General features: G+C 37.1%; 1 protein-coding gene across 2 annotated transcripts; it reads left to right on the top strand.

The window, feature by feature from the left end:
- Window positions 1–1,851: 1,851 nt before the first annotated feature.
- SLC35B3 (solute carrier family 35 member B3) lies at window positions 1,852–18,411 on the top strand (the record flags this gene model as incomplete). Of its 2 annotated transcripts, XM_079533585.1 has the most annotated exons (9): window positions 1,852–2,121; window positions 3,645–3,766; window positions 5,374–5,528; window positions 6,739–6,846; window positions 9,592–9,689; window positions 12,020–12,112; window positions 12,540–12,651; window positions 17,124–17,193; window positions 18,261–18,411. In XM_079533585.1, the coding sequence occupies 9 exons, from the start codon at window positions 1,921–1,923 to the stop codon at window positions 18,409–18,411; spliced, it is 1,110 nt and encodes a 369-aa protein (XP_079389711.1). The 2 variants fall into 2 exon arrangements, with proteins under 2 accessions (XP_079389711.1, XP_079389710.1); XM_079533584.1 differs by lacking the exon at window positions 12,020–12,112 and having other exon boundaries at window positions 1,921–2,121.
- Window positions 18,412–22,399: the final 3,988 nt, after the last annotated feature.

The raw sequence follows: 22,399 nt of genomic DNA, 5'->3' as shown, positions 1-22,399 counted from the left end.
AAATGCATACACTCGCTGCTTCTCCAGTCACTAAATAATGTGCCTTGAGGGAGCTGGGCTTATTCAGCCTGGAGAAGAGAGGGTTGCAGGCTGAACTCATTGCAGCCTTTCAGTACCTAAAGGGAGTCTATAAACAGGAGGGGGGTCAACTCTTTAAAAGGGTAGATAACAGCAGGACAAGGGGAAATGGTTTTATGTTGAGGGAGGGAAGATTTAGGTTGGATGTCAGAGGGAAGTTCTTTACAGTGAGAGTGATGAGGTGCTGGAACAGCTGCCCAGAGAGGTTGTGGATTCCCCATCCATCCCTGCAGGTGTTCAGGGCCAGATTGGATGGGGGCCCTGGGCAGCCTGGTCTAGTATTAAATGGGGAGGTTGGTGGCCCTGCATGTGGCATGGGGTTGGAGATTCATGATCCTTGAGGTCCCTTTCAACCCAGGCCGTTCTGTGATTCTGTTTAAATTATTGTGCATCATCTTATAGATGCCCTTGGGTATGACGAGCTAACAGTGTTACTATTGTTTTACTGCTAGAATCTGTAATAAATTAAATTGTCAGTTCGTAAAAGCTAGTGTTGTTGCTAAGGAAAGACTTTGTGTATGAATAGCTGAAAAGTCAGAATTATGTTAATAAGTACACTTCTTTCTGCCTTTTTATACCCTTACTCTTTCTGATCTGACTGTGATGTTCTATTTCTTTTGCATGTCTTCCACAAATGTCTAAGTTAGTAGCTAGAGGGGGAAATTTAGATACAAAACTGCCTTGTACGCTCTTCCCTGTTGCTGAATTTGTGAAGTATGCTTGGCAGTGTATGGCTATGCATTGTGCTGGGTGTACATCAGTCTCTGTTTTCCCATTCAGATGAAAAATAAGGCTCAGATTCCTTTTTGAACTAAACTTGTCGTTTCTTATATTGCATAATTGTTGAAGTCAGTGCAGGTTATGTTTACTAAACTTACTGCATGATCTTCATATGCTAGCACATTTTCCATTTGCAAATGATGGGTAGAGTATTTTTCATTGAGGTATAGTGATGGGTATTTTTAAGGAGAGGATTGCAACCAATTAAATAGTTGAGACCAACTTAATTTGATTATGGACTGCTATCTGAACTAGAGTCTCAACTATGCTTAAAATTTGGGTGACTACTGATGGACCAATGTGCTTATTTTTGAGGCTGAGAACAGGAGAAGTCTCAAAAGTCACAATCTGTCCTGAACTTGGAATTAAAAATTGTTTGCCTGTCAGTCTAGTAAGTTGCTAACTTCATTCTCCAGACTTCCCTTATCTAATTTTGTTTTCTATTACACATAGAAATGGCTGCGTGCACTTAATATTCAATGGATTGCCAATAGTGTATAGTTAGTCAGAAAACCAGGTTCATTTTTGAGACTCTCTTCTTTTTCTTCTTGTTTTAATCTTCAAGTTCTTTTCCTGAGGAGTGTGTAAGAAATAGCGTGTAAACATGACAATTAAGGAACGATGTCTTTCACTTCAACACTTAGCCAATCACCATCTCAAATCTGTAGCTTTTAGCCAATTCTCACAGGTAATGGACTAGTCTGCTGTATTTCCTTGTGAAAATGAAGTCAACTTGGCAGAACAGCAGTGCCTCCATACCAGTGTTTTCACTGGGATTTGATCATGGGAATCATTCTTTGGCTAAGCAGCAACTGGTGTAAAAAGGCCAGTTTGAGATACTCTGCAAGTGATGCTAGTTTTCTGTGCTGCAAGTAAAATAATCCAGCAAAATTCTCAGGCCTTTGTATGTTCCATGTAAATTTCACATTTGTTTAGTGTTACTGTTGGAAAGCTATATATTATGTCTTACCTGACTCTTTCTTTCAGCTTTCAGTCAGAGGACACGAGGAAAAAGAACAGAGAGAAGATAACAGCAGCACCGAATGCAGCGAACGTGGAGTCATGGATCTGAAATTCACTTCAACAAGAAAACACGTTTCCATCAGTGTACCTTCCAAATCTCAGACTATGTCACCCCATATCAAATCAGTAGATGATGTTATAGTTCTTGGCATTAATCTTAGCAAATTTAACAAGCCTGCTCAATTTTTCATCTGTGTTTCTGGAGTTTTTATGTTTTATCTGATCTATGGATATTTACAGGTAAATGCTATGAATTTGTGTCTTATTGTACTTCTCCCTTTTTAAACGAAATTCTTTAGAGTAGTAATATGCTACTATTTTAATACGTATAGACATATAAAATAGAAATTCACTGTAAAATCAAGCTCTTAGAACTTAAGAGCAATAAGCAGTTAGAATCTAACATTCTACAAAAATCACATGGGGTAGAGGTTCAGCTCAGTTCATTTTTATCATTTGTTTTTTATTTCTGTGCTCGAGACATACTGTGTAATACATAATTGTTCTTAATGTATGTTTTGATATGTGATTTTATAGTCTTCTAAAAACAAATTTTAGAACCATTGAGACTGATGTAGAATGGCTTGGATTGGAAAGGGCCTCAAGGATCAACAAGTTCTAAGCTCTGAGCCACAGGCAGGGTTGGCAGCTGCTGGATTAAGTACTAGACCAGGCTGTCCTGGGCCCCAGCCAACCTGGCCTTGAATGCCTCCAGGGCTGGGGCACCCACAACCTCTCTAGGCAGCCTGCTCCAGCACTCACCACTCTCAAGGGAAAGCTTTCCTGACATCAAGTTTCAGCTGTTGTTAACACCTCTGTATCCACTTGAGTCCAGTGACTGCAGTACAGCAACAAGTCTGTTCTCTCTGCTCATCGTTCAGGACAAGGCTGAAGTATATGTTATGGTTGTTATGTTTTTTTTTGGTTGTTTTTTTTTTTTGTTTGTTTGTTTGTTTTTGTGATTTTTTTTTTTTTTTTTTTTTTTTTGGAAGCTCAACTGAGTCTTCTCAATAAAGCAATGAGTGAAAAGGTCTCAAATCATGTTCTTGGTGTGGCTTTCCAAAACACCTAGAAAGATTGTTTAACTGAAAAAGTTACTATAGAACTTCCGAAGTTAGACAGTTATCAATAAATAAGAGCAGATTCTCAATAGGGTAAATATTAAGCAGCTTTTTTTTTTTTTTTAACTCTTGTTCTAGCTGCCCTATCTACCTATAACTGACACACGTGCAATTCTTTATGCAATGCTTGTGTTTTTCCATTGCAAATTGTTCCAGTTTTAAATGTCCCTGCAGCCCACAAGTTGACAAGCTTACAAGTTCTGTTAGTTTAGGCACTCAGAATTTTAGATCCGTGATCCAAAGTAATGAGAATTACTAGTAAATGTGTCTCTTAGTGGAAATATGTGTTTAATTTATTTTGAGCTATTTACAAAATCTTGCTAAAAAGAATCTGCTCAAGTAAATGAACTGGAAAGCAGACTGAAAACCATCTGTAATTTGAGCTAAATCTTCATGGATCAGATGTATTCCCCTGATGAATCGATCCATTAATTTCAGTGGATTTAAACCAGCAGTACATTTTCTTATTGCATTTTGGAGGAACTAAATGGTCTTCTTCAGTACTGTGCAAGTTGTGCATGCCAAGTGAATTCTAGTTAATTCTAGCAAGGGCTGGATTTGCATGTACATGAAGAGAAAAAATAGTATTTTGAACATGTTTTGGTGTATGTATGTGACCTTGGTGGGGTTTTGTTTTTATAGGAATTGATATTTTCAGTGGAAGGTTTTAAACCTTTTGGTTGGTACCTCACTTTAGTGCAATTTGGATTTTATTCCGTTTTTGGACTAATAGAATTGCAGTTGATTCAGGACAAAAGGAGAAGGTATGTGTTTTTTTTTCCAAACATTTTGCATGCTATCAGTCAAAAAAAGAAACGTTTTGATGCTTATGGTAAATTTATCTTCTGTTGCATCATTGTGAATGTGTTGAGGCATTGTTAGTAGATTCATGATAACAATCATCTGAACTTAAAGGGTAGCGTTGGAAGATATTTTGTAAGCATCCCCTTAGAACCAGGCCTTTAAATGGTCTTGTACTGTTGCTTTGTCCCATTTGTGGAGCTTATTCAATCTGAAAGTGAATTGACACAGACTGGCTGTGCTGCTTGGTATTGTCATGTCTGGAATACCCCAAGTGCACTTCACTGCATTAAACCCCAGAGATTCTTGCAATCTTGAATCCTGAGCATATGGGATATATTGATATGGGTCTGTTCTGCTGCTCCCTGCCCAAGTGCAGCCTCTGCAATTTGCACATTGAAGCATTCTGTCATGTATGCAAATGTTAAAAGTACATTAGAACATGATTTCCTAGTTGAGCATAAGCATCGTTGCTTAGACGTAGTCATCGTTGGCTGACTTCTTGTATACTGCTTTTAGGTATCAGTATTATTTTATAACCAATGTAACTGAGAATGTTTTGAGGTAGGTGGCTTTCAGGCATGCATCAGATAATGTGTAGTTACCTGGTAGACACTGTGTTAACTAGTATTTATGTTTTCATTGCAAAAATATTTGGTATTGCTTATAATCCTTGTCTTAGTAAGTAAGTTCAGTTGGAAGTGTAGCTCCTCCATATGTTTTTACCTTTTGTTTTATGTAACCCAGGTAACTTCTTGCAGACATTAAAAATCTGTTTCCTAATTTTTAGTCCATATTCACTCTTAAATTTTATTACAGAAATTGTTTGTTAATGAGTATGCCTGCATCATGTAATGAGTTATGGATCAGGCAGCATTACTGCAGGACATCTCCTTATGTTGCTAACCGTGCCTTTGAGTGTGCATAAGCAATAGTAGAACATATGCACAACAGTTAACTCTGAAAAATCACCACGTGAACCCAGTGATTGGTAAAAGCTAGTGCTGGATCATCTGTTATCAGATGATCATTTCATCAAATTGAAAAGAACAAACCTGAAAATACTTAAGGAGGATCTCCTTTTGTAGCATCTGAATTCCCTTTTATTTCTGTTGAGTTTTTCACCGGTACTTTTTCTATATTCTTCTTTCTTAGGCCATCAGTGTTAATATGAAACCTTAGGCAAACTGACACGGTGACAATGAAAAGACTAAGATTCAGGTTATCTAGGTGTGCTGACCTTTTGTTTCCTTGACAAAAAACCTAGAGCCTTTGTCTTGTTTCTTGTGTGATATACTTTCTCAGAAGGAGGTTAAAACATTCTTGTTTGGACACTTTGAGCCATGAAGTTTGTGTCTTCCATTTGAACAGAAATGTATTGGCAGTAATTGAAAGCAGAAGTTTGAAACCAGTCTTTTATGTGCATTTTAAAATTTCTGTTATGGAACAAAAATGAGTGAGAAAAATGATCAAGTTCTATTATGAACGTATTCCTTAACATAAATTTTCTAAGCTAAGTCTCCTCTACATGCACCTGCAATACCAACATTCTTATGTTTATATTTTGTAGAATTCCTGGCAAAACCTACATGATAATAGCCTTTTTAACAGTGGGAACAATGGGCTTGTCAAATACCTCTTTAGGATATCTTAATTACCCTACTCAAGTCATCTTCAAGTGCTGTAAACTGATTCCAGTTATGGTAGGCGGGGTTTTTATACAAGGTAAGTATTGGTCTTGCTGTTTTCTTATTTATCTTTTAGGTTGCAGTCGTGTTCGGAATCCTGTACTTTGCTAAATCCTGCTGCCTAGAGAGGAACAGGTACCATTTCTCCTATAGGAGGTAAAATGTAAATTTCTGAAGCATCTTCTCAGAGAAGGTGGTAAAAAAAAGAAGTTGTATGAGTTACTTGCAAAATTTCAGTTTTACGAAGGCTTTTAAAATCAGTGTTATTTTCTCTAAACAAAAACACTTCATAAATGAGAGCCATTTTCAGTGCTGGCATGGAAAAAAAAAATTAAACTAGGATTTAATGATTTGTGAAAAAATCTACTCTTTTTGTTTGGAAATCTTAATTTGTAAGTTGTATCATATTTATTGTTCAAAGTAAAAGGATTTAATTGGATGTATCTCTGACTTCTGTATCTTTGGCTAATCCCAAAATCGTTGTTTGTATCTGAAGAACAGTAAAAGGGGTCTGGAGTACAGTGGATAAGGACTGTAGTTATGTGAATAAATGTCAGTGTTTCTGGAGTTAGTAGGTTTAAGTACATTATGAAAAGTTAATGTTTCTTTGGTACACAAGGATTCATTGAATCAGTTAAGTTGTGCATATGAAAATGTTATGGAGCACTGTCAATACTTTCTGCTAGTTTTTGATGTTAAAGTTGCAATACACTGAGCTTGTATAGCACTCCAGGCCAGCGTATATTGTTGGAGAATTTTTATCCAAGTAACAATATACATATTTTTATTTCCCTGCTCTCTTTCTCTGCTTGCACTTTACATCCTCTCAAACTAGAAGGCAGTAGGGTTTTTAAAGTTCCCAAATCGTCTGTTGGTGTTTGGGAATGACTTTTCTCTAAACAATAAAGGCAGCCGAAGTCTCTTGAATAAGAGAAAAATTAAGAAAATATCCAGATTCTCCTGAATACGCTCAGATGGTGATTTGTTAGGGAGGATGTGTCTAAGGAGTATAAATCAATATCATTAACAAGAATCAGATAATAATCTGTTAAGATCCTTCTCTGCTTTAGGAACTGCTGCTGTAGAAGAAACTGGTTTCAGTTGCTAAAGGCTGGAGCATTAAGTCTTCTGTTGAAGTGAAGGACGACTAAACAGTTTTTTCTTTGCCTTCTAGTCTGCTGACAGAGTAAACACAGAATGCTGACAGTATTAGAGTCTCATTCGTGTTGTTTTTATTGCTTTTGCAGGAAAACGTTATAACATTGCAGATGTGTCTGCTGCCCTGTGTATGAGTCTTGGATTGATATGGTTTACTTTAGCTGACAGCACAGTTGCACCAAACTTCAACTTGACAGGTAAAGATATATTTTTCTAGTATAATGAAATGCAGACTTTTCCTACTGTAAGGGTTCCATAAAAGTTTTAAGAGTTCTTGGTGTAGTGCCTCATGTATCCTACTGAAAAGACAGGGTTTTTTTCTGTCTTTGTACTGGCAGAAATGTTTCTGTGGCAGTAGAGATATTTACTCCAAGCCTTAGTTTTTTAGGGTCTTAAAGCTTAGGGAAATAACCACCCTTTGTGTTGAAATACATTTCTTGAGAACAAGGATGTGATTTACTTCCCTGTGAATGCCTTACAATAAATAGGATAAAAATTTAGTCTGAGGATTTTAAAATGGCTGAAGTCTGTCTTTTCCAGTTCAACCTTTCAGTCTTGTTACATTTCAGAACCTTTGTATTGATTGATGATTTCACTCTTAGAGTGTAGGCATTGTGAATTTTTGCATGCTATGTGAAATCAGAAATAACTAAAACATTCTTATGTTTAAAAACTTAATTGAAAATGTATTGCAGATGAGAGGGGAGAATTGGTTATTCCTGATTCCTGATTATTAGAAATGTTCACTGCGGAACTTTTATTTCTCAACAGTGAAAAAATTAATTTATAAGTTCTGTTCATAAAAATATTAATATTTTTTATTAATAATATAAATTTGTGTAATAAATATTTTAAATAAAGGCTTTTCATTCTAGGAGAACATTATTTCATCTTGAGTTGTTGATGGTCAAATGGAAAGGTGTTGTTTGAACTATATTTTTTGCCTTGCTTACACATTAGGTAGTGTGACAATTTTAGTGCTACTGCTAATGGAAGACTTGCTTTTTTAAGTCACTCGGTCATATAACCTGCTGTGCATTCATGTGTTTGTGGTGCAATTGGGTGGCCACTTAGACAAAATATCCTTATTTTGAGTGTAAGAAGGTGATATGCATGTGATTATAGTCCAGTGTTCTCTGAAGTACAGAGACATTCTACTTTTACAGCAGTTCTAGACAACTGCTTCTAAACTTTCAGAGAATAAACAGTGTTGTCTATCAGTTTCTTTTATACTTATCAAATGATTCTGTATATATTGAACTTTAGAGCACAATGATTTGCAGGACATCAGTTCTACGAAAATAGAATGTAGACTTTGAATTCAAAACTCTGGGTCTTCCCTTAATAAGGTAATTCAAAATTCTACTGCTCACCTTTGAGGGAGGTACATTCTGCACTTTTCTATTCCTTCTTGTCTGTTGTGTTTTATTTACACTCGTAGAATGCATAGTCTTTGTCCAGTGCAAACACTAAAGTAAAGCATGGGCAAATGTAAGTTTTGCCCATGTCTTACCTTCAAGAATTTTACAAGTTGTTTATTTTCTTGTTTTGTTTTGATTTGTTTTCCTGTTATTGGATTCCAGCTTCAGTATTGCTGGGTCATAAAAGGTTTTCTTTACACGTGAAAGAGTTCAGCAAAGAAAACAAAAACTGTCTTCTGCCAGAACAGGTACATATTTGTAACTAAGGAAGAAATATATTTTTCAACATAGAGATGGTAATAAGAGCTCAAAAAATTTCCTAGCATTGCTAAATTAGGGAGGTAGATAACCTAAACAGTTACAAAAAATAGAGAGCATCCAGAAGAGGAAGTGGAGGGGAAAAATGTGCCCAGGGAGACAATCTTGAAACATTGGTGCTACTGAAACTTCCACAGTTCAGTCTGTGGAAATATATTTCCACAGTATATATAAGTGGATATAAGTGGAAATTACCTGTTATTTATAGCAAGGAAACAGTGGAAAAGAACTACTTCTGTGCAAATTTCTCCATTCTAGACTATAATGTCAGATACAGTTTAGTCTTTTGCAGACTGGAAAGCTGATGACAGTATTGATTCTGTAATGACTTTGTTGTGACCAGGTATATACCATTAAACCACAGGGTCTATACCTGAACAGTACTTTTTAAAAATGGGTTATTTCAGCAATGAAGGATTTTCACAGTGAACCCTCTTGCATTTTTCTTATCACTACGTCTAACATTTCCTTTTTTCAGGGGAAATAATAGGGCTAACTTCTAAAAAGAATGTTATTTGATTATTTAGTAAAAAAAAATACCTAAATGAATGCAGTTGATGTACTTTCACTGTTTTTATCTTTCACTGTTTTTACTACAAGAAAATTAGAGCTTTCTTTTTTATAGCAATAACCAGATACTCCTATCAAGCCTAGAGGCAGACAGAGCTTAGAGCTTGGCTGTTGGGAGGAGTGGGAGTGGACACTGATTTACAGATTTGTTAAATCTTTTGTTAGTATAATGAAATTTGCTAACATTTGGAGATAACATAGAATCATAGAACAGCTTGGGTTGTGTTGCATTGCCTTCTACGCCTACAACAGGGTTGGAAGGTACCTCAAGGATCATCAAGATTCAAGCCCTTACCACAGGCAGGGCAGGGCCACCAACCTCCAGATCTCATACTAGAGCAGGCTGTCCAGGGCCCCATCCAACCTGGCCCCAGGGACGGGGCATCCACAGCCTTTCTGGGCAGCCTGTTCCAGCACCTCACTATTCTCATAGTAAAGAACTTCCCCCTGATATCCAACCTAAATCTTCCCTCTTTGAGCTTATCAGGTATGGATTTGATATGGTATTTTTTTATTACTGTATTACTGGTTTGCTGTTTCTGAGCTTTTTCTGGATAAGTACAGAGTGATTTTTATCACTGCTCTGCTTTGATGATAAATATTCTAAAGAGGTTTTTGTTTTTCTTTTATTAGGTGTGGTCCTAATATCCCTTGCACTCTGTGCAGATGCAGTTATAGGAAACGTACAGGAAAAAGCGATGAAGTTGCACAATGGTTCTAATTCAGAAATGGTAAATATTAGTTTCTCATTTAGTGTTCTGTCACACAAATGTCAAGATTATTTAAATAATCCGACTGATATTGTTATCTGGGCAGGATAAAGGCTGAATTAATACAGAATTAACATCCTTTGCAATTTTGAAACATGTTTTGTCATAGACAACGTATGCAATGACAAAACAAGAAATTATACCTGCTTTTCTCTTTGATATGTGAACAGTTACTTTTTGTGTATGCATCCTTGTTTTTTTTCTGTTTTTTTTTCTGGGTTTTTGTTGTTGTTGTTTTGTGGGGTTGTTTGGTTTGGGGTTTGTTTGTTTGTTTTTTCTTTTATGGAGGCTTTTTATTCAAGTGCTGTTTTCTGTATCCAATTTCAAATGTATATCAGAGCTACAAAAACCACAGAATCATAGAATGGCTTGGGTTGGAAGGGACACTTAAGATCATGCAGTTCTAACCCCCTGCTTTAGACAGGGACACCTCCCTCTAAACCAGGATGCTCAAAGCCCCATCCTGCCTGGCCTTGAATGCTTCCAGAGAGGGGGCATTTACAGCCTCTATAGGCAATGAGTTCAGTGTCTTACTGCCCTCACTGTAAAGAATTTATTCCTAATATCTAGTCTAAATCTCCCCTCTTCCAGTTTAAAGCCATTTTCCCTTATCCTGTCTCTATATACCCTTATAAAAAGTCCCTCTTCAGCTTCCTTGTAGGCTCCATTCAGGTACTGGAAGGCCACTATAACAGTCGCCCTGTAGACTTCTCCAGGCTGAAGAGCCCCAGCTCTCTCAGCCTGTCTTCATAGTGGAGTTTCTCCAGCCCTCTGATCATCTTTGTGCCCCTCCTTTGGACCTGCTCCAATGTCCTTCTTGTGTTGGGGGCCAAAACTTTGCTTTTCATTCTGTATTAGATGAACAGATGTTTGTATTTTCTTCCACTTACAGAAAATCAGTGTGGTGATTAAGATCATTAAAGGCTGTGTTAGTTTGAGCCTAGATACTGCATTCTTGGATTCTTTTCAGAGAATTCAGTGCAGAAATGCAGACAATTTCAGAAATCATCTTTCTAGACTTGAGATCGTGAGTGAGGATTAAGAGGTCCTTTCAGGGAGCAGGTTTAATGAGCAATGATCCCAAAATACAGTTGGGTAGTGAAGGAATGTGTCATCCATGGGATCTCTTGCAGAAGTTGGAGCTCACTCTTGATTAAGCAGTTATGAAAAGAGAAAAGATGTCTTGTAGATAAAATCATTTTCCAGAAGATTGGTTACTACATCTGATTTTGCCTTATGTTTGACTCTAAGAAAAACTTATTTCCCACTTCCTTATGAGGAACTAGCTACTTGTTGTTGAGTCCTTGTTCTAAGAAATAAGATCATAAATCTGGGAAAAAAGCTGGATGGTTGCAAAGGCAAAGAATTAGAGCTTAACTTTTGTGTGTATAAGCACTGTGCAGAATTAGAGTTCTGCATATCAGTCTGTTTTTTAAGAGATTGAAAGTAGTTCTGCTATTTAAACTTATGCTGATCCTTAGAGCAGTGGTGTTTTATCATCTTGTGGCATTATCAGTTGTTAATATGCTCATTTTTGCAAATAATTGAGATACTACAACAAGGAAACAACTGATAAAGCCCTTGCCAGAGGAAGCATGTCTACAATTGATACAATTGAAAGTGTGCCAAGTCAGTGTTTTCTAGTTGGTAACATGTGAAATAGTTTTGTTTGTTGTCTCCCTTTCTTGAGGGAAAGGGCCACTAAGGCCACTAACAGCAGTTGCTTCCCTCCACACCAGTGTGTACACAGAAGGGCAGCTCCAGCTTCTGAACTAGGCCAGAGCTAATCATAGGTCAAGATTTGGTATCCTATAGCTATAATGGTGTAGGTGAACTGAAGTGACACAGGTGACACTTTGTGACACATGCTGTGGCAGCTCATGGTGATTAAGTGCACATTTAATGTAGAAAGCTTCTTAATGTGTACAATAAATAGCAGAAATCTATCTGTCTTTGGCGTATTATTCAAGCTAATCATATGGTCTTCAGAAGCTTTATTTGGACTGTGAAATCCTGAACGTGGAGGATTTCAGTCAGCACTGACTTCAGGATATTAACTGTCTAGCTTACGAAACTTTTTCATGTAGTTGTGGGTAGGAAGAATGATTAATGCTTATTATTCATTTTTCTTTACACATAAGCTGTTACAGGAATACTAGTAAAAATATCTTCAACACTACAAATCCATCTCAGAAACTAAAAATATTGAAGTAGAAAATTAAATGCTTTCAAACATATGACTCTATTAATATGATGTCACCTGGTAATTGTTTTCTTTTAAACTCTTGTAGGTTTTGTACTCTTACTCAATAGGTTTTCTGTATATTTTATTTGGATTAACTTGCACTAGTGGATTAAGCCCTGCAGTAGCATTTTGCTCACAGGTAGGTGTACAAATTTCCTTTTTTTTTTTTTTTTTTTTTTTTTTTTTCTGCAAATAACCTCAATAGAAAGCATTGCTGTTTAGTTTAGAAAATCTCACCATTTCTCTAATGTTATGCTTTCGTCGTGTAACCTGGTTGACTTGTGTATTTCATGCATTAAATATGTTGTTACAGTCTTTATTGTACAAGATAATGTGATGTTTAAAAAACAAGAACGGTGAAATTACAAGACCAAACTTATAAGCTTATAATTTCATAATTATTCTTCTATTATTTAACTAAAATTAAATAAGGATATTTGCATGAACGCATTCTTGAACAGCTTATTATTGTTCAAGCAGTTGATTAAAGTCTGTAGTTTTGTCATTTTTTTAATACCTCAGGGTTTGTTTTACATTTTCCTAACAGGCTTTTGTTGTTGTTGCAGCATCCAATTCAGACTTATGGTTATGCATTCCTTTTCTCCCTGACTGGATATTTCGGCATATCCTTTGTTCTAGCTTTGATTAAAATCTTTGGTGCCCTTCTGGCTGTAACAGGTATGAACCAATGATATCTTTGCTGCTTTAGGGATAGAAACTTGAAGTATTTTGTTATTTAGGACAGCTTCTGAGAATTGTTGTTTCTCTGGCCTTTTTTCTTTGTGCTGATGATGCTGGTTTGTTTACTATGCGTATTTCTGGTGTATATTTGGGAACTTCCTCCTCCTTTTCCTGCTACAGTTTCAACATAGCAGAGCATATTAAGTAGCATTGTGCAGGTGGCCTATGCTGTGTTTTAGTACAGAAACAGCACTATTCTAAACGGAGGAATGCAGCCAAGATATAAGGAAAAGATGAGTGTTACTTGAAGCATGGAAGAAAAACATATTCAAGTAAGGCATGGCAGACACCTTAAGCATAGAATTTCTGGAGATTTCCAACAAAAAATGTTGTTAGGAAAGGTATGAAGGATTTCACTGAAGATTTTGTGAATATCCACACATTTTTAATGGAATGCTGCTGTAGCAGTGTAAAGTGTACACTAAAAGTCAGTTCAAAATAAACTCAAATGGAACAAATTCTGACTCTTGTGACAGTTTATTCAGTTTTTTATTAAATGGAATGCAATGAAGAGTATTTGTTTTGGAAGTTAAGGTGTAAACTAAACAGACTTCTCCTGGACTGTAATGTTAATGGCAGAAGCAGACTGTCTGGCCTTTTGGTTCTTTTAGGCTTACACAGCAATTGGCCCAAAAAAGGAAGCAGTTGTATTTTCTGTTGAGTCTTAATGCAGCATATATCAACTATGTCAAGAAAAAAAGATGTGAAATACAAATGTAAGGTGTCAGTAATGTATTGAAAACATTTTTCCCAGTCACCAGTGTGACTAGTTCCATGTGTCTGTATAAAAAAATGAGTCTCTCAAGTATGTTAAAGGCTACTGTAATCCTCTCCAAGTTAAGAAAGTCACTGAATGCCATTGTACCTGTTCTTGCAACAGTTCAATTCACAGTGCAATTAAAAAGTTGTGATGTGATGCTCTGACTTCAGTATTTTTCTGAGTAAATGCAAGTCAGACCTCTCTGTGCTGACAATCCCCAGGTATGTATCCCCATTGCTGAGGAAAAAGTGGACTTGAAAGGAGAGGCAGTCACAACCCTCTCCGTAGGTTGTCAGATTTGACTCTTAGTCCATCTGTAACTGGGCATAACCTTCATCTTGAGTAATCAGTCATCTGGAAAAGTCACGTAGAGAGTCTGAAATCTTAACAGTTAAAATTGTCAGGCTCAGTATGAGTGAGTAGGCAGCTAGTACCAGTCTTTGCACTAGCAAGTAATGTCATCTAGTTGTACATGGTCTTTATTAATATGTTGGTTGATATGTATGCCTTAGAAACAGTGAAAAGTGTTAAGCATACTCCATTTTGAAGGCCAACTGTATTGCTTCCTACAAAGAAGTGAGCTTACTGATAACTTTGTCTACCTAAGATCCTTAAAGGAGGAACGATATGTAGTTAAATCAAAGAAACTGCTGATAAGACAAGTAACAGAAATTGTTTGCTTTAGTCTGTTGTGTGTTGCATCTGTCTCTGCCAAGCTTTGACAAATTGTAGCATGAGATGCTTGCTACCTGAGTGTAGCAAAGCTACAGCAAAATGATGTGGTTACTGCAAGTGAATGAGTGTTTTCAACTTGTATCACAGTGAGTTTGCAAACAGTCAGCTGAAGTGTTTACATACTGGAATATCCTCACTGTCAGGATAAGCAGAAATGACCTCGCTGTTAATTTTAGCAGTAGTTAATTGTCATGTTAACGTTTTCAATGTATCTCACAACACTGAAGGAAAAGTCTTAAGGAGCTTAATAGTTTTTCAGCATCTCTCTGTGTGTCTGCTTTCAGACTACCTAAAATTATTGCTCTTTACTAAGTGCAGTTTACTTACTGCTGGAATAGTGACTTGTTTGCCTGAACAGCACTGTTGCTTCCAAATTTAAAAAAAATCACCTGTGAATTTTCCAAAAAAAATAGGCCTTTGCCTATCTAGCTTCTCTTGTTGCATGTGTGGTTGTTACGGCACTCTGTCAAGAATGGTTACATCAGGATCGTTCCTTCCTCAGGTTACCTTTTCTTAAAACTTCAAACATCAGTCACAAGGGACTGGGGTGGGGAGGTGTAGCAAGATGCCATGGAACTACTTTGCTCTCTTCCCTCTCCCCCCAAAAGCTGGTTTCTGTCAGGTAACGCTCTACTTCATTTGCATTAGCGGAGAGGAAGATACAAACAGTTATTTTCTGGCCTGAAAATTGCATGCTCTGATTTTCTATTAATTCTTCTCTGTAGCACTACCATATTTGTTTTTGTTGAAGTTTAGTGCATCTAATGGCTGAACGTTGGCCCAATAAGAGGCTTGGTTCATGTGTTAAAGCAGCTCTTAAAGAATTTTAGAAGTGGTATCTACCTGTGGTAAAAATAGCTTAAGAGTGCTGTGGAATAGCAAAACCTTCCCAGATTTCCTTGTGTCTGACTTGACAATCCTAACACTTGAACCCTTTCTGTGTTGGCCTTAGCAATGTGAAAAGGTTTATTGTGCCTTGGAAGAACAGCTGCGTTCGTTACTGTCCCCCTGTCAACCCTCCCCCTTATTGGAGAGAGTGGGGTGATGGAGTTTAATGAAAATTGCATTTCTATTAGCAGAATGAGAAATTATCAGACTTAATCGGGGAAAAAGAAGAAAAGGCACTTAATTTAGAAGGAAATGGTTACATAAATATTTTAATTAATAGCTGGTTTGAAAGAGCAGAAGTAATGATGATTAGAAAAACTGAATTTAACCGTTTTTTAAATTATTCATCTGTAAACTGTTTTCTAATTAAAACTCAATTTTTTTTTTCATTCCCACTTAATTTTTCACGTAACAATATCATTCTCTTTGATGTGCATAAATTTCTTAAAATGTATAGAAATTGCTACCAAGTGGTTGAGGCTGGGGCAGATAAAGCAATGATGAAGGCTGTTTCTTCCAGTACTAAATATGCTTTTAAGAGAAAAAATTCAGTGGGAGAAGCGTGTGGGGGGTGAAACTTTTGTTTAGTGGACAAAAAAAAATAGCATGAGAATACATTTGTAATTATTGACACTTTTTGTCATGGTGTTATATTAGTAGTAATGTGGCCGTAGTTCTGAGAAGATTTTTTGTCTGTTACAGCAAAAAGTACTTTGTGGTCATTGAAATATTTTCTGCTGCTAAAAAAAACTTGGTTTTCTTCTGGTACAGACAATTGTACAAGATTCTTTAATAAACAAAAGCCTTGCTGTCATGTAACACCTTCTCTGTCCCTTCATAGCTGAATTTGTACACCTGGCTGCACTGTTAATGTTTTTCAAGGTTTTCATCATACCTTTACTCATTTACTGTTTGCATGTTTCAGTGATAAATGATGCATGTTTTCAAGTATGCAGTTCACTAGCAACGTTTCATCCTTAACCATAGCATATAGCTTTGGCATTGCAAATGACCATCCAAAGTAATAGTTAGAGAGTAAGACAAACAGTTCACATCTGTTTTGCTAGCAGAATTGTGCTCCCAACTTTTCCTACAACCTTGTCTTTGCTAATGATGAGATCACATGTGGAAGAAGGCCTTTTAAGAATTTTAGGAAAGCTTACTAATGCACAGTCGTTGAAGTCAGGCATCCTTGGTCTTCGAGACTCCTAGCCAAAGTTACGTTGCTCTGCACTGCTGTATAACTGAAATTGCATTAACTTCAAAAGAATTGCAATATGGCTGTTCTCATTCCACTTAAAAATAAAGCCCAAAGCAACAGTCTAGACCGCAGGACTGTGATAAAGTCACATGAGAATGGTGAGAGATTTGGAGTGTCCGAGTCCTGTTGAGCCTGAACCCACTTCTTTCAGCTCTAACAGACCAATGGTTTTAGTTCACGTGATCAGTTACTTGCAGGGATTGTTCATTGCTTTCAGATATTATGAATTGATTAGGGAGAAGCCATTAAACACAAAGTCTTGTTCTGGGAGTCTCTGTGCTGCAGATTCTGGGACTAGAGATGAAACCATTTGGATGGTGCACTTGTTTTGCGTAACAGAATCATATAATCCTTGCTAGAGTTGGAAGGGCCCTTTAAAGGTCATCTAGTCTAGCTCCCTTGCAATGAACAGGGGCATCCACAGTTAGATCAGGTTACTTAGAGCCAGGGGCATCCACCCCGTCTCTGGGCAGCCTGCTCCAGTGCCTCACTGCCCTTGTTGCAGTCTTTTTCCTTACCTCCAACCTAAATTTACCCTTGCTAAGTTTGAAACCATTTCCCCTTGTCCTGATTCATGATTCTGGAGTTACTTTACACTGGAGAGGTGCATTTACAGTTTGCCTTTGCACCAAGGATGACAGTGAGTGTAGCCAGATCCCTAATGATCCTTAAGTAGTAAAGGTATCTGCTAACATCAAAGACCATCTTATATTCTTATGTTGTCAGTGGATTCTTATAGAAATAATTTTCTGTTTTCCTCTACAGTAACAACAGGAAGAAAAGCAATGACAATTGTGCTTTCTTTTTTGTTCTTTGCGAAGCCATTCACATTCCAGTAAGTATTTATAGTTTTAAGTGTATTTTTATATATTTTATTTTGAAAAAGTTGATCATGGATGTATAACAACAGTAGTTAATCATGTTCAGGCTTCAGTGCTTTTTGTTCTGTATCTTCTACAGTGTTGACAGTCTGTTGTAGATTCTGTGTTGATGCTAATCATACTAGAGAAAATAGTTTCCATTTTCCTAAAGGTCTGGAAGATAAACTGTTCCATGTGTTGGCATTTTTGGTTGTTGCTTTTTAAGAAATATGTAATATCTGGTATTTATGATACTTAATGAATTGTTCAGGTGCTTTCCTCCAGGAAGGTTTGGCTAAAGGCAGGCGTTTCTGAGCACAAGTTTGAATTCTTAGCTAGCTTTTTTTTAACAAGTGGAAGCCTCTCCTGTCTGGAGAGAAAATTAAAGTTAAAATGAAAGTTTATGGGGCTTTGAATTCTTCCCTGATTTAGATCTCAATGAAGAGTTTATTTGTCATTGAAAAAAATGCAGCAGAGATATTGCAATGATTTAAATTCTAATTAGAAACAATTCAATTTTATTGCTATGTGTAAATATGAAACTTAAGAACAAAGCCCAGAGCTAAATGCCCAAATGCAGTTTATTCCAGGTAAAAATGTTGAGGCTTAAAATAACAGGGCTTAAACAAGAAGCATGCATTAGGAAGTATAGGCATAAGACACTGAATGAGTGCATGTTTTAGACCAGTGATAGAGAGAATGGCTCTCCTAAATATGGACAAGGAAAACATATTAAAACCTCTCTGGTCTACTTTATTCATATAAGAAAGAACAGTTAATCTTGTTTATTTTTTAACTATGAAGCCACAGTAATAAACTGTTCATTCAGTACAAGGAAAGGAAGGATTGCATCACAGTAGTAATGGAGATTCAAGGAAGTTCTTTCTCCGAGTCCATCAACTTGTTTGTTGTTGTATTTTGTAGTGTGTTTTTTTTCTTCTCTCATTAATTTGGGATTTTTATTGTTATCTGCATATTATAAATACTGTTCAGTATAAAGTGCTAATGGTAACCTCTTTTCCCCCCTTTCTCTCCCCTTCAGATACGTGTGGTCAGGCTTACTGGTCGTCCTTGGAATATTTCTTAATGTTTACAGTAAGAATATGGATAAAATCAAACTGCCTTCACTATATGGTATTTGGAAAAAAAATGTGGAAGAAAGAAAAACAAGGACGTTGTCACAAACTGTATAGAGAGTGGTTTATGCCACGTCTAGACTCTGACTTCCTGTTTTATTGGAACAATCTTCAACTGATTCACTTTCCAAAGGGAACATTATTAAAACCAAAGGAGCTGAAGGCATAGTATCTGCTTGCAGATAGCTGGAAATGCACATTTTTGTGAGCCCTTTCTCCAGAGCACTTGAATTCATCATGAGAGGCATTGCAGGCCATTGTCAGTTGGCATTACCAGGCAATGAAGGACAGCGGCTCCTGGCAAACTGCTGAGAAGCTGCACTCCCAATGTGACACAGTAGAAGACTTACTTGGGCATTGTAATGATATTGGCCCTGCGTCTGATTCCACATTAGTGTTTCTTAGTCTTCGTTAATTGTCTGGCTGAGGTAATTTAAATGTAATACTGTATTCACGTTTAATGGAACCTAATCAGCAACTGCTCGACCAAATTGCGGTTTTGAAGGTGCAAGGTTTAGAATATGGTATGTGGTCACTCTGTCACGTTAAATAAAAACGTTGTTTTTTGTTGTTTTTTTTTTTTAATAAGTTACTGATCAGGTCAGCACAAAATTTATTTATTGTCATAATTTTCATTTTAATGGAAATTTTAAGGCGTCATTTCACTTGGTGGTCATTGCTTGCAAGTAATGAAAATAAGACTTTGAGCAGTCATCACCTGTGCTTTTGCAACAGTGGAAGTGGACTTTGGGCATCAGCTAGCTGAGAAGAGAGAATGACAGTGTAATGATTGAAACAGCAGTGTAAGAATTTGTCATTTGCTTATTCTGTGGTGAAGCAACAAACTTTTCGTGGCCTATGGCACTCTTTGTCAAAGTGGTGTGAAGAGATAGGAAAGAAGGTTCCCTGAACCAGTATCATCAAATCAAAACTCTCTATTTTCAGTATTGGCCTAAAGAATAACAGCATCTGATACTGTATTTAAGGTATGTATTGTCAGTCTCTGTGTGGTAATGAATTTAAGAAGGTTAGGGTGCAGACTGCAATTTTCTTTGTTTTATGATAGGAGGAGACAGTTTACTTCCAGTCTTTCAATGTGAATTTGGGAAGATTGAGTCCATTTCTCTCTCCAGCTTTTGTTTTCATTTTGAATCACTTGCCTTCTCTTTCGTTTTATGTGTGTAACACTGGCACTTTAAAAATACAGATCACTTTACAGTTGATTGTTCTCACACAGTGATGGTAGTTCTTGTTGTCGCATCCCTCACGTGCTGTAAGCTTGTTTTGTGTTGTTTCATAAGAAATTGATGGCTTATTCAACTTAGACAACTGTAATTTTGATAATAGAACTGTGAGACCAGAAAGAATGTACAAAGAACTGAAAAACTACGCAGGATGTTTTGCCTTCTGCCAAAAATGTTTGTGAAAGTACACAAAATGTGCATGCAAAATGTTTGCCAGACATTTGGGAAGAATTGCTGTTTTGAGGAGCTTGTAATCAAAGCATGGATCTAAAAATGTGCCTTAAATTTTGCTTACTGACTTGGTAGCCAGCATATGTCATATTAGGTGTGATGTAAAATAGAACATGGACTTGCACAGCCATGTTAGCATGATGGGACAAATAGGTGGAGTGCGGAGCAGCAGTAACAAATGTGTACTGTTTCAAATGCTCAGGCTACTGTATGTCAGCAAAGCTCTTCAGCCCATACACGCACATTGTCAGCAAGTCATGAGCTTTCATTGTGAGTGTAACAATGTTTTTTTTAATTCCTGGCTACTACATTATTTATGGTGTCCTGGATTAGGTGGGGAGGTGTGAATTTGACATATATGCGCCCTGATATAAAAAGAGGAAGGACCTGCCATAGTTATCATCAGTGTCCATACTGCAGTCAAAGTTGTGTGTAAGACATGAAAAAGGGTTATAATTTCAGGTTTGGTGAAAGAGTGGATTTTGGACCAAGTCTTTTCCCCCAGGCTCCTTTATTCCCATGCATTCTTTTCCCTAAATCAAGTTGCTCTTTGCAGTGGGGTTATTTGTCAGGCTTAAAAAAGAGGTGGCTTTTGAACCAGTGAAAAGGAAGCAATGACAGAACATTGGCAACCCAGATCATCTTCATGGAACTTTGCAGTTAGCATTTGAGCATCAGTTTGGACAGTATTTCAGTCTCAGTTTTGCCATCAGTAAACTGTCTGTTACTAAACCTTACTGAATTTCCAGGAACCAAATTATGTGAAAGCTACTATATGTATATAAAGTCAAAAGAAACATAATTAATTTGCTATCTGTTTTCTATAAATACTTGAGAAATCACTCCCAAAGTTTCTCATAGGAATTAGGATACCCTACATAGCTTGCAGAACTTCTGTCAAACTGACCTGCTGAGTTCCATTGCTAAACCGAGTCCCATCGTGCCACTTCCACACATCTGATAATGCAGTTTTGTCTTTGTTTTATCTGGAGTGCATCAAGTTCACAATTGGCCTTTTAACGTTGGCCTTGTAATTTATTCTGTTGTGTATGAGACTGACTGACTGGAGCCCACATCGGGGGAAGTTTGGGTGGTATTTTTTTAACTATAGAAAAGGGTTTTTTAAATTCTTTTACAGGTGCTTGGTACTTTGAAATCTGACTGTGTAGACAAATGCTAGATTTAGTGTTCACAGCATATATTTAGGAGTCAGGTTTTTGTTATCGTGGGTGTGAATTCAGCAATTGTTACTCAGCAATTGTTGGAGGGAAGGTTTAGGTTGGATGTCAGGGGGAAGTTCTTTACTAGGAGAGTGATGAGGTGCTGGAACAGCTGCCCAGAGAGGCTGTGGATGCCCCGTCCCTGGAGGTGTTCAAGGCCAGGTTGGATGGGCCCTGGGCAGCCTGGTCTGGTACTAAATGTGGAGGTTGGTGGCCCAGCCTGTGGCAGGAGGTTGGAGATTCATGATCCTTGAGGTCCCTTCCAACCCTGGCCGTTCTGTGATTCTGTAACAATACATAAGAAAGATAAAGAAGTTGCTTACTGAAATGAGAGGAGCTCGTAATTTGCCACTTGTCATGGTCTGTGCAGTTTCATGCTTTTGTTGAGATGTTAAGAAAATCTTCCTTGCAGTGAATTGCTGTAATTTTTTTAATGAGCCTTACAGTACATGCCAGTAAGAGAACCTGACAAGCCTCAAAGTGTTCTTATTACAGAATTTTGATTTAGGATCTTCTGTACTGTGTATATCTATTATTTTATGTTGTCTGTGAAAAACAAGTAAGGGCTTGTTTGCAAAGTAACTGTAAGTTCTTTATTTTTCACGAGGAGAGCACTGACATTGGGGTGTTGCTGACTTTTCTTGATGTTGCGATGTAAGCTAATCGAAATAACTGTTGCAATTTCAGATTAGTTAGCTCCTGGACTCTAGTTTACAGTAGGCATTATGAAACTACAGAAGGTTGATTCTGTCACCATAAAATTTACTGTCTAAAGTAAGTTGTGAACTGGTTGTTTGCTATTCTTATGCTACGCATCTTTCTCCTCTTTGCACAAAAACCGTGTTACAAGATAGCGCTGTGAGGCTGAAGGTCACACCAAAATGTGGGGCAGTGTTTCTGATGTCAGCTATCTGCTACTGTGATACCATCCACTTCTGCTTCCTTCGTTGCACTGAGGGAGCTCTAATTTCCTGAATTGGTATGCATTTGCAGTTGCTTCCACATTACATTTTTGCATTTATTTGGTACACTTGAATAGAAAAGTAATTGACTGTGCAATGGATTTCTTCCGTATTTCACTAGATCAGTACCATCAAACTGCTAATTATTCTAATATTAATATATATAAATGGTGTTCTAGATGCTCTTTACCTTTTTGCGCGCTGTTTTGATGCACTGTGGGTTGTTTCAGCTTTCTGTTCCTGCTTTGAGAACTGCCATCATACTACTACAAATCGGTCATGTTTCAGATCTGTTACGACAGCCTGGTCAATTCTTTTAAATCCTTTTTCTCCCTGAACCTCTTACAGATTCCATTATTTTGGAAAGGTCTTGCCAATTGCATTTATG

Source organism: Tetrao urogallus (assembly GCF_951394365.1).
Source record: "Tetrao urogallus genome assembly, chromosome: 3".
Classification (NCBI taxonomy): Eukaryota; Metazoa; Chordata; class Aves; order Galliformes; family Phasianidae; genus Tetrao; species Tetrao urogallus.
Note: the sequence above shows the minus strand (reverse complement) of the source record. Positions and strands in the feature narration are given on the sequence as shown.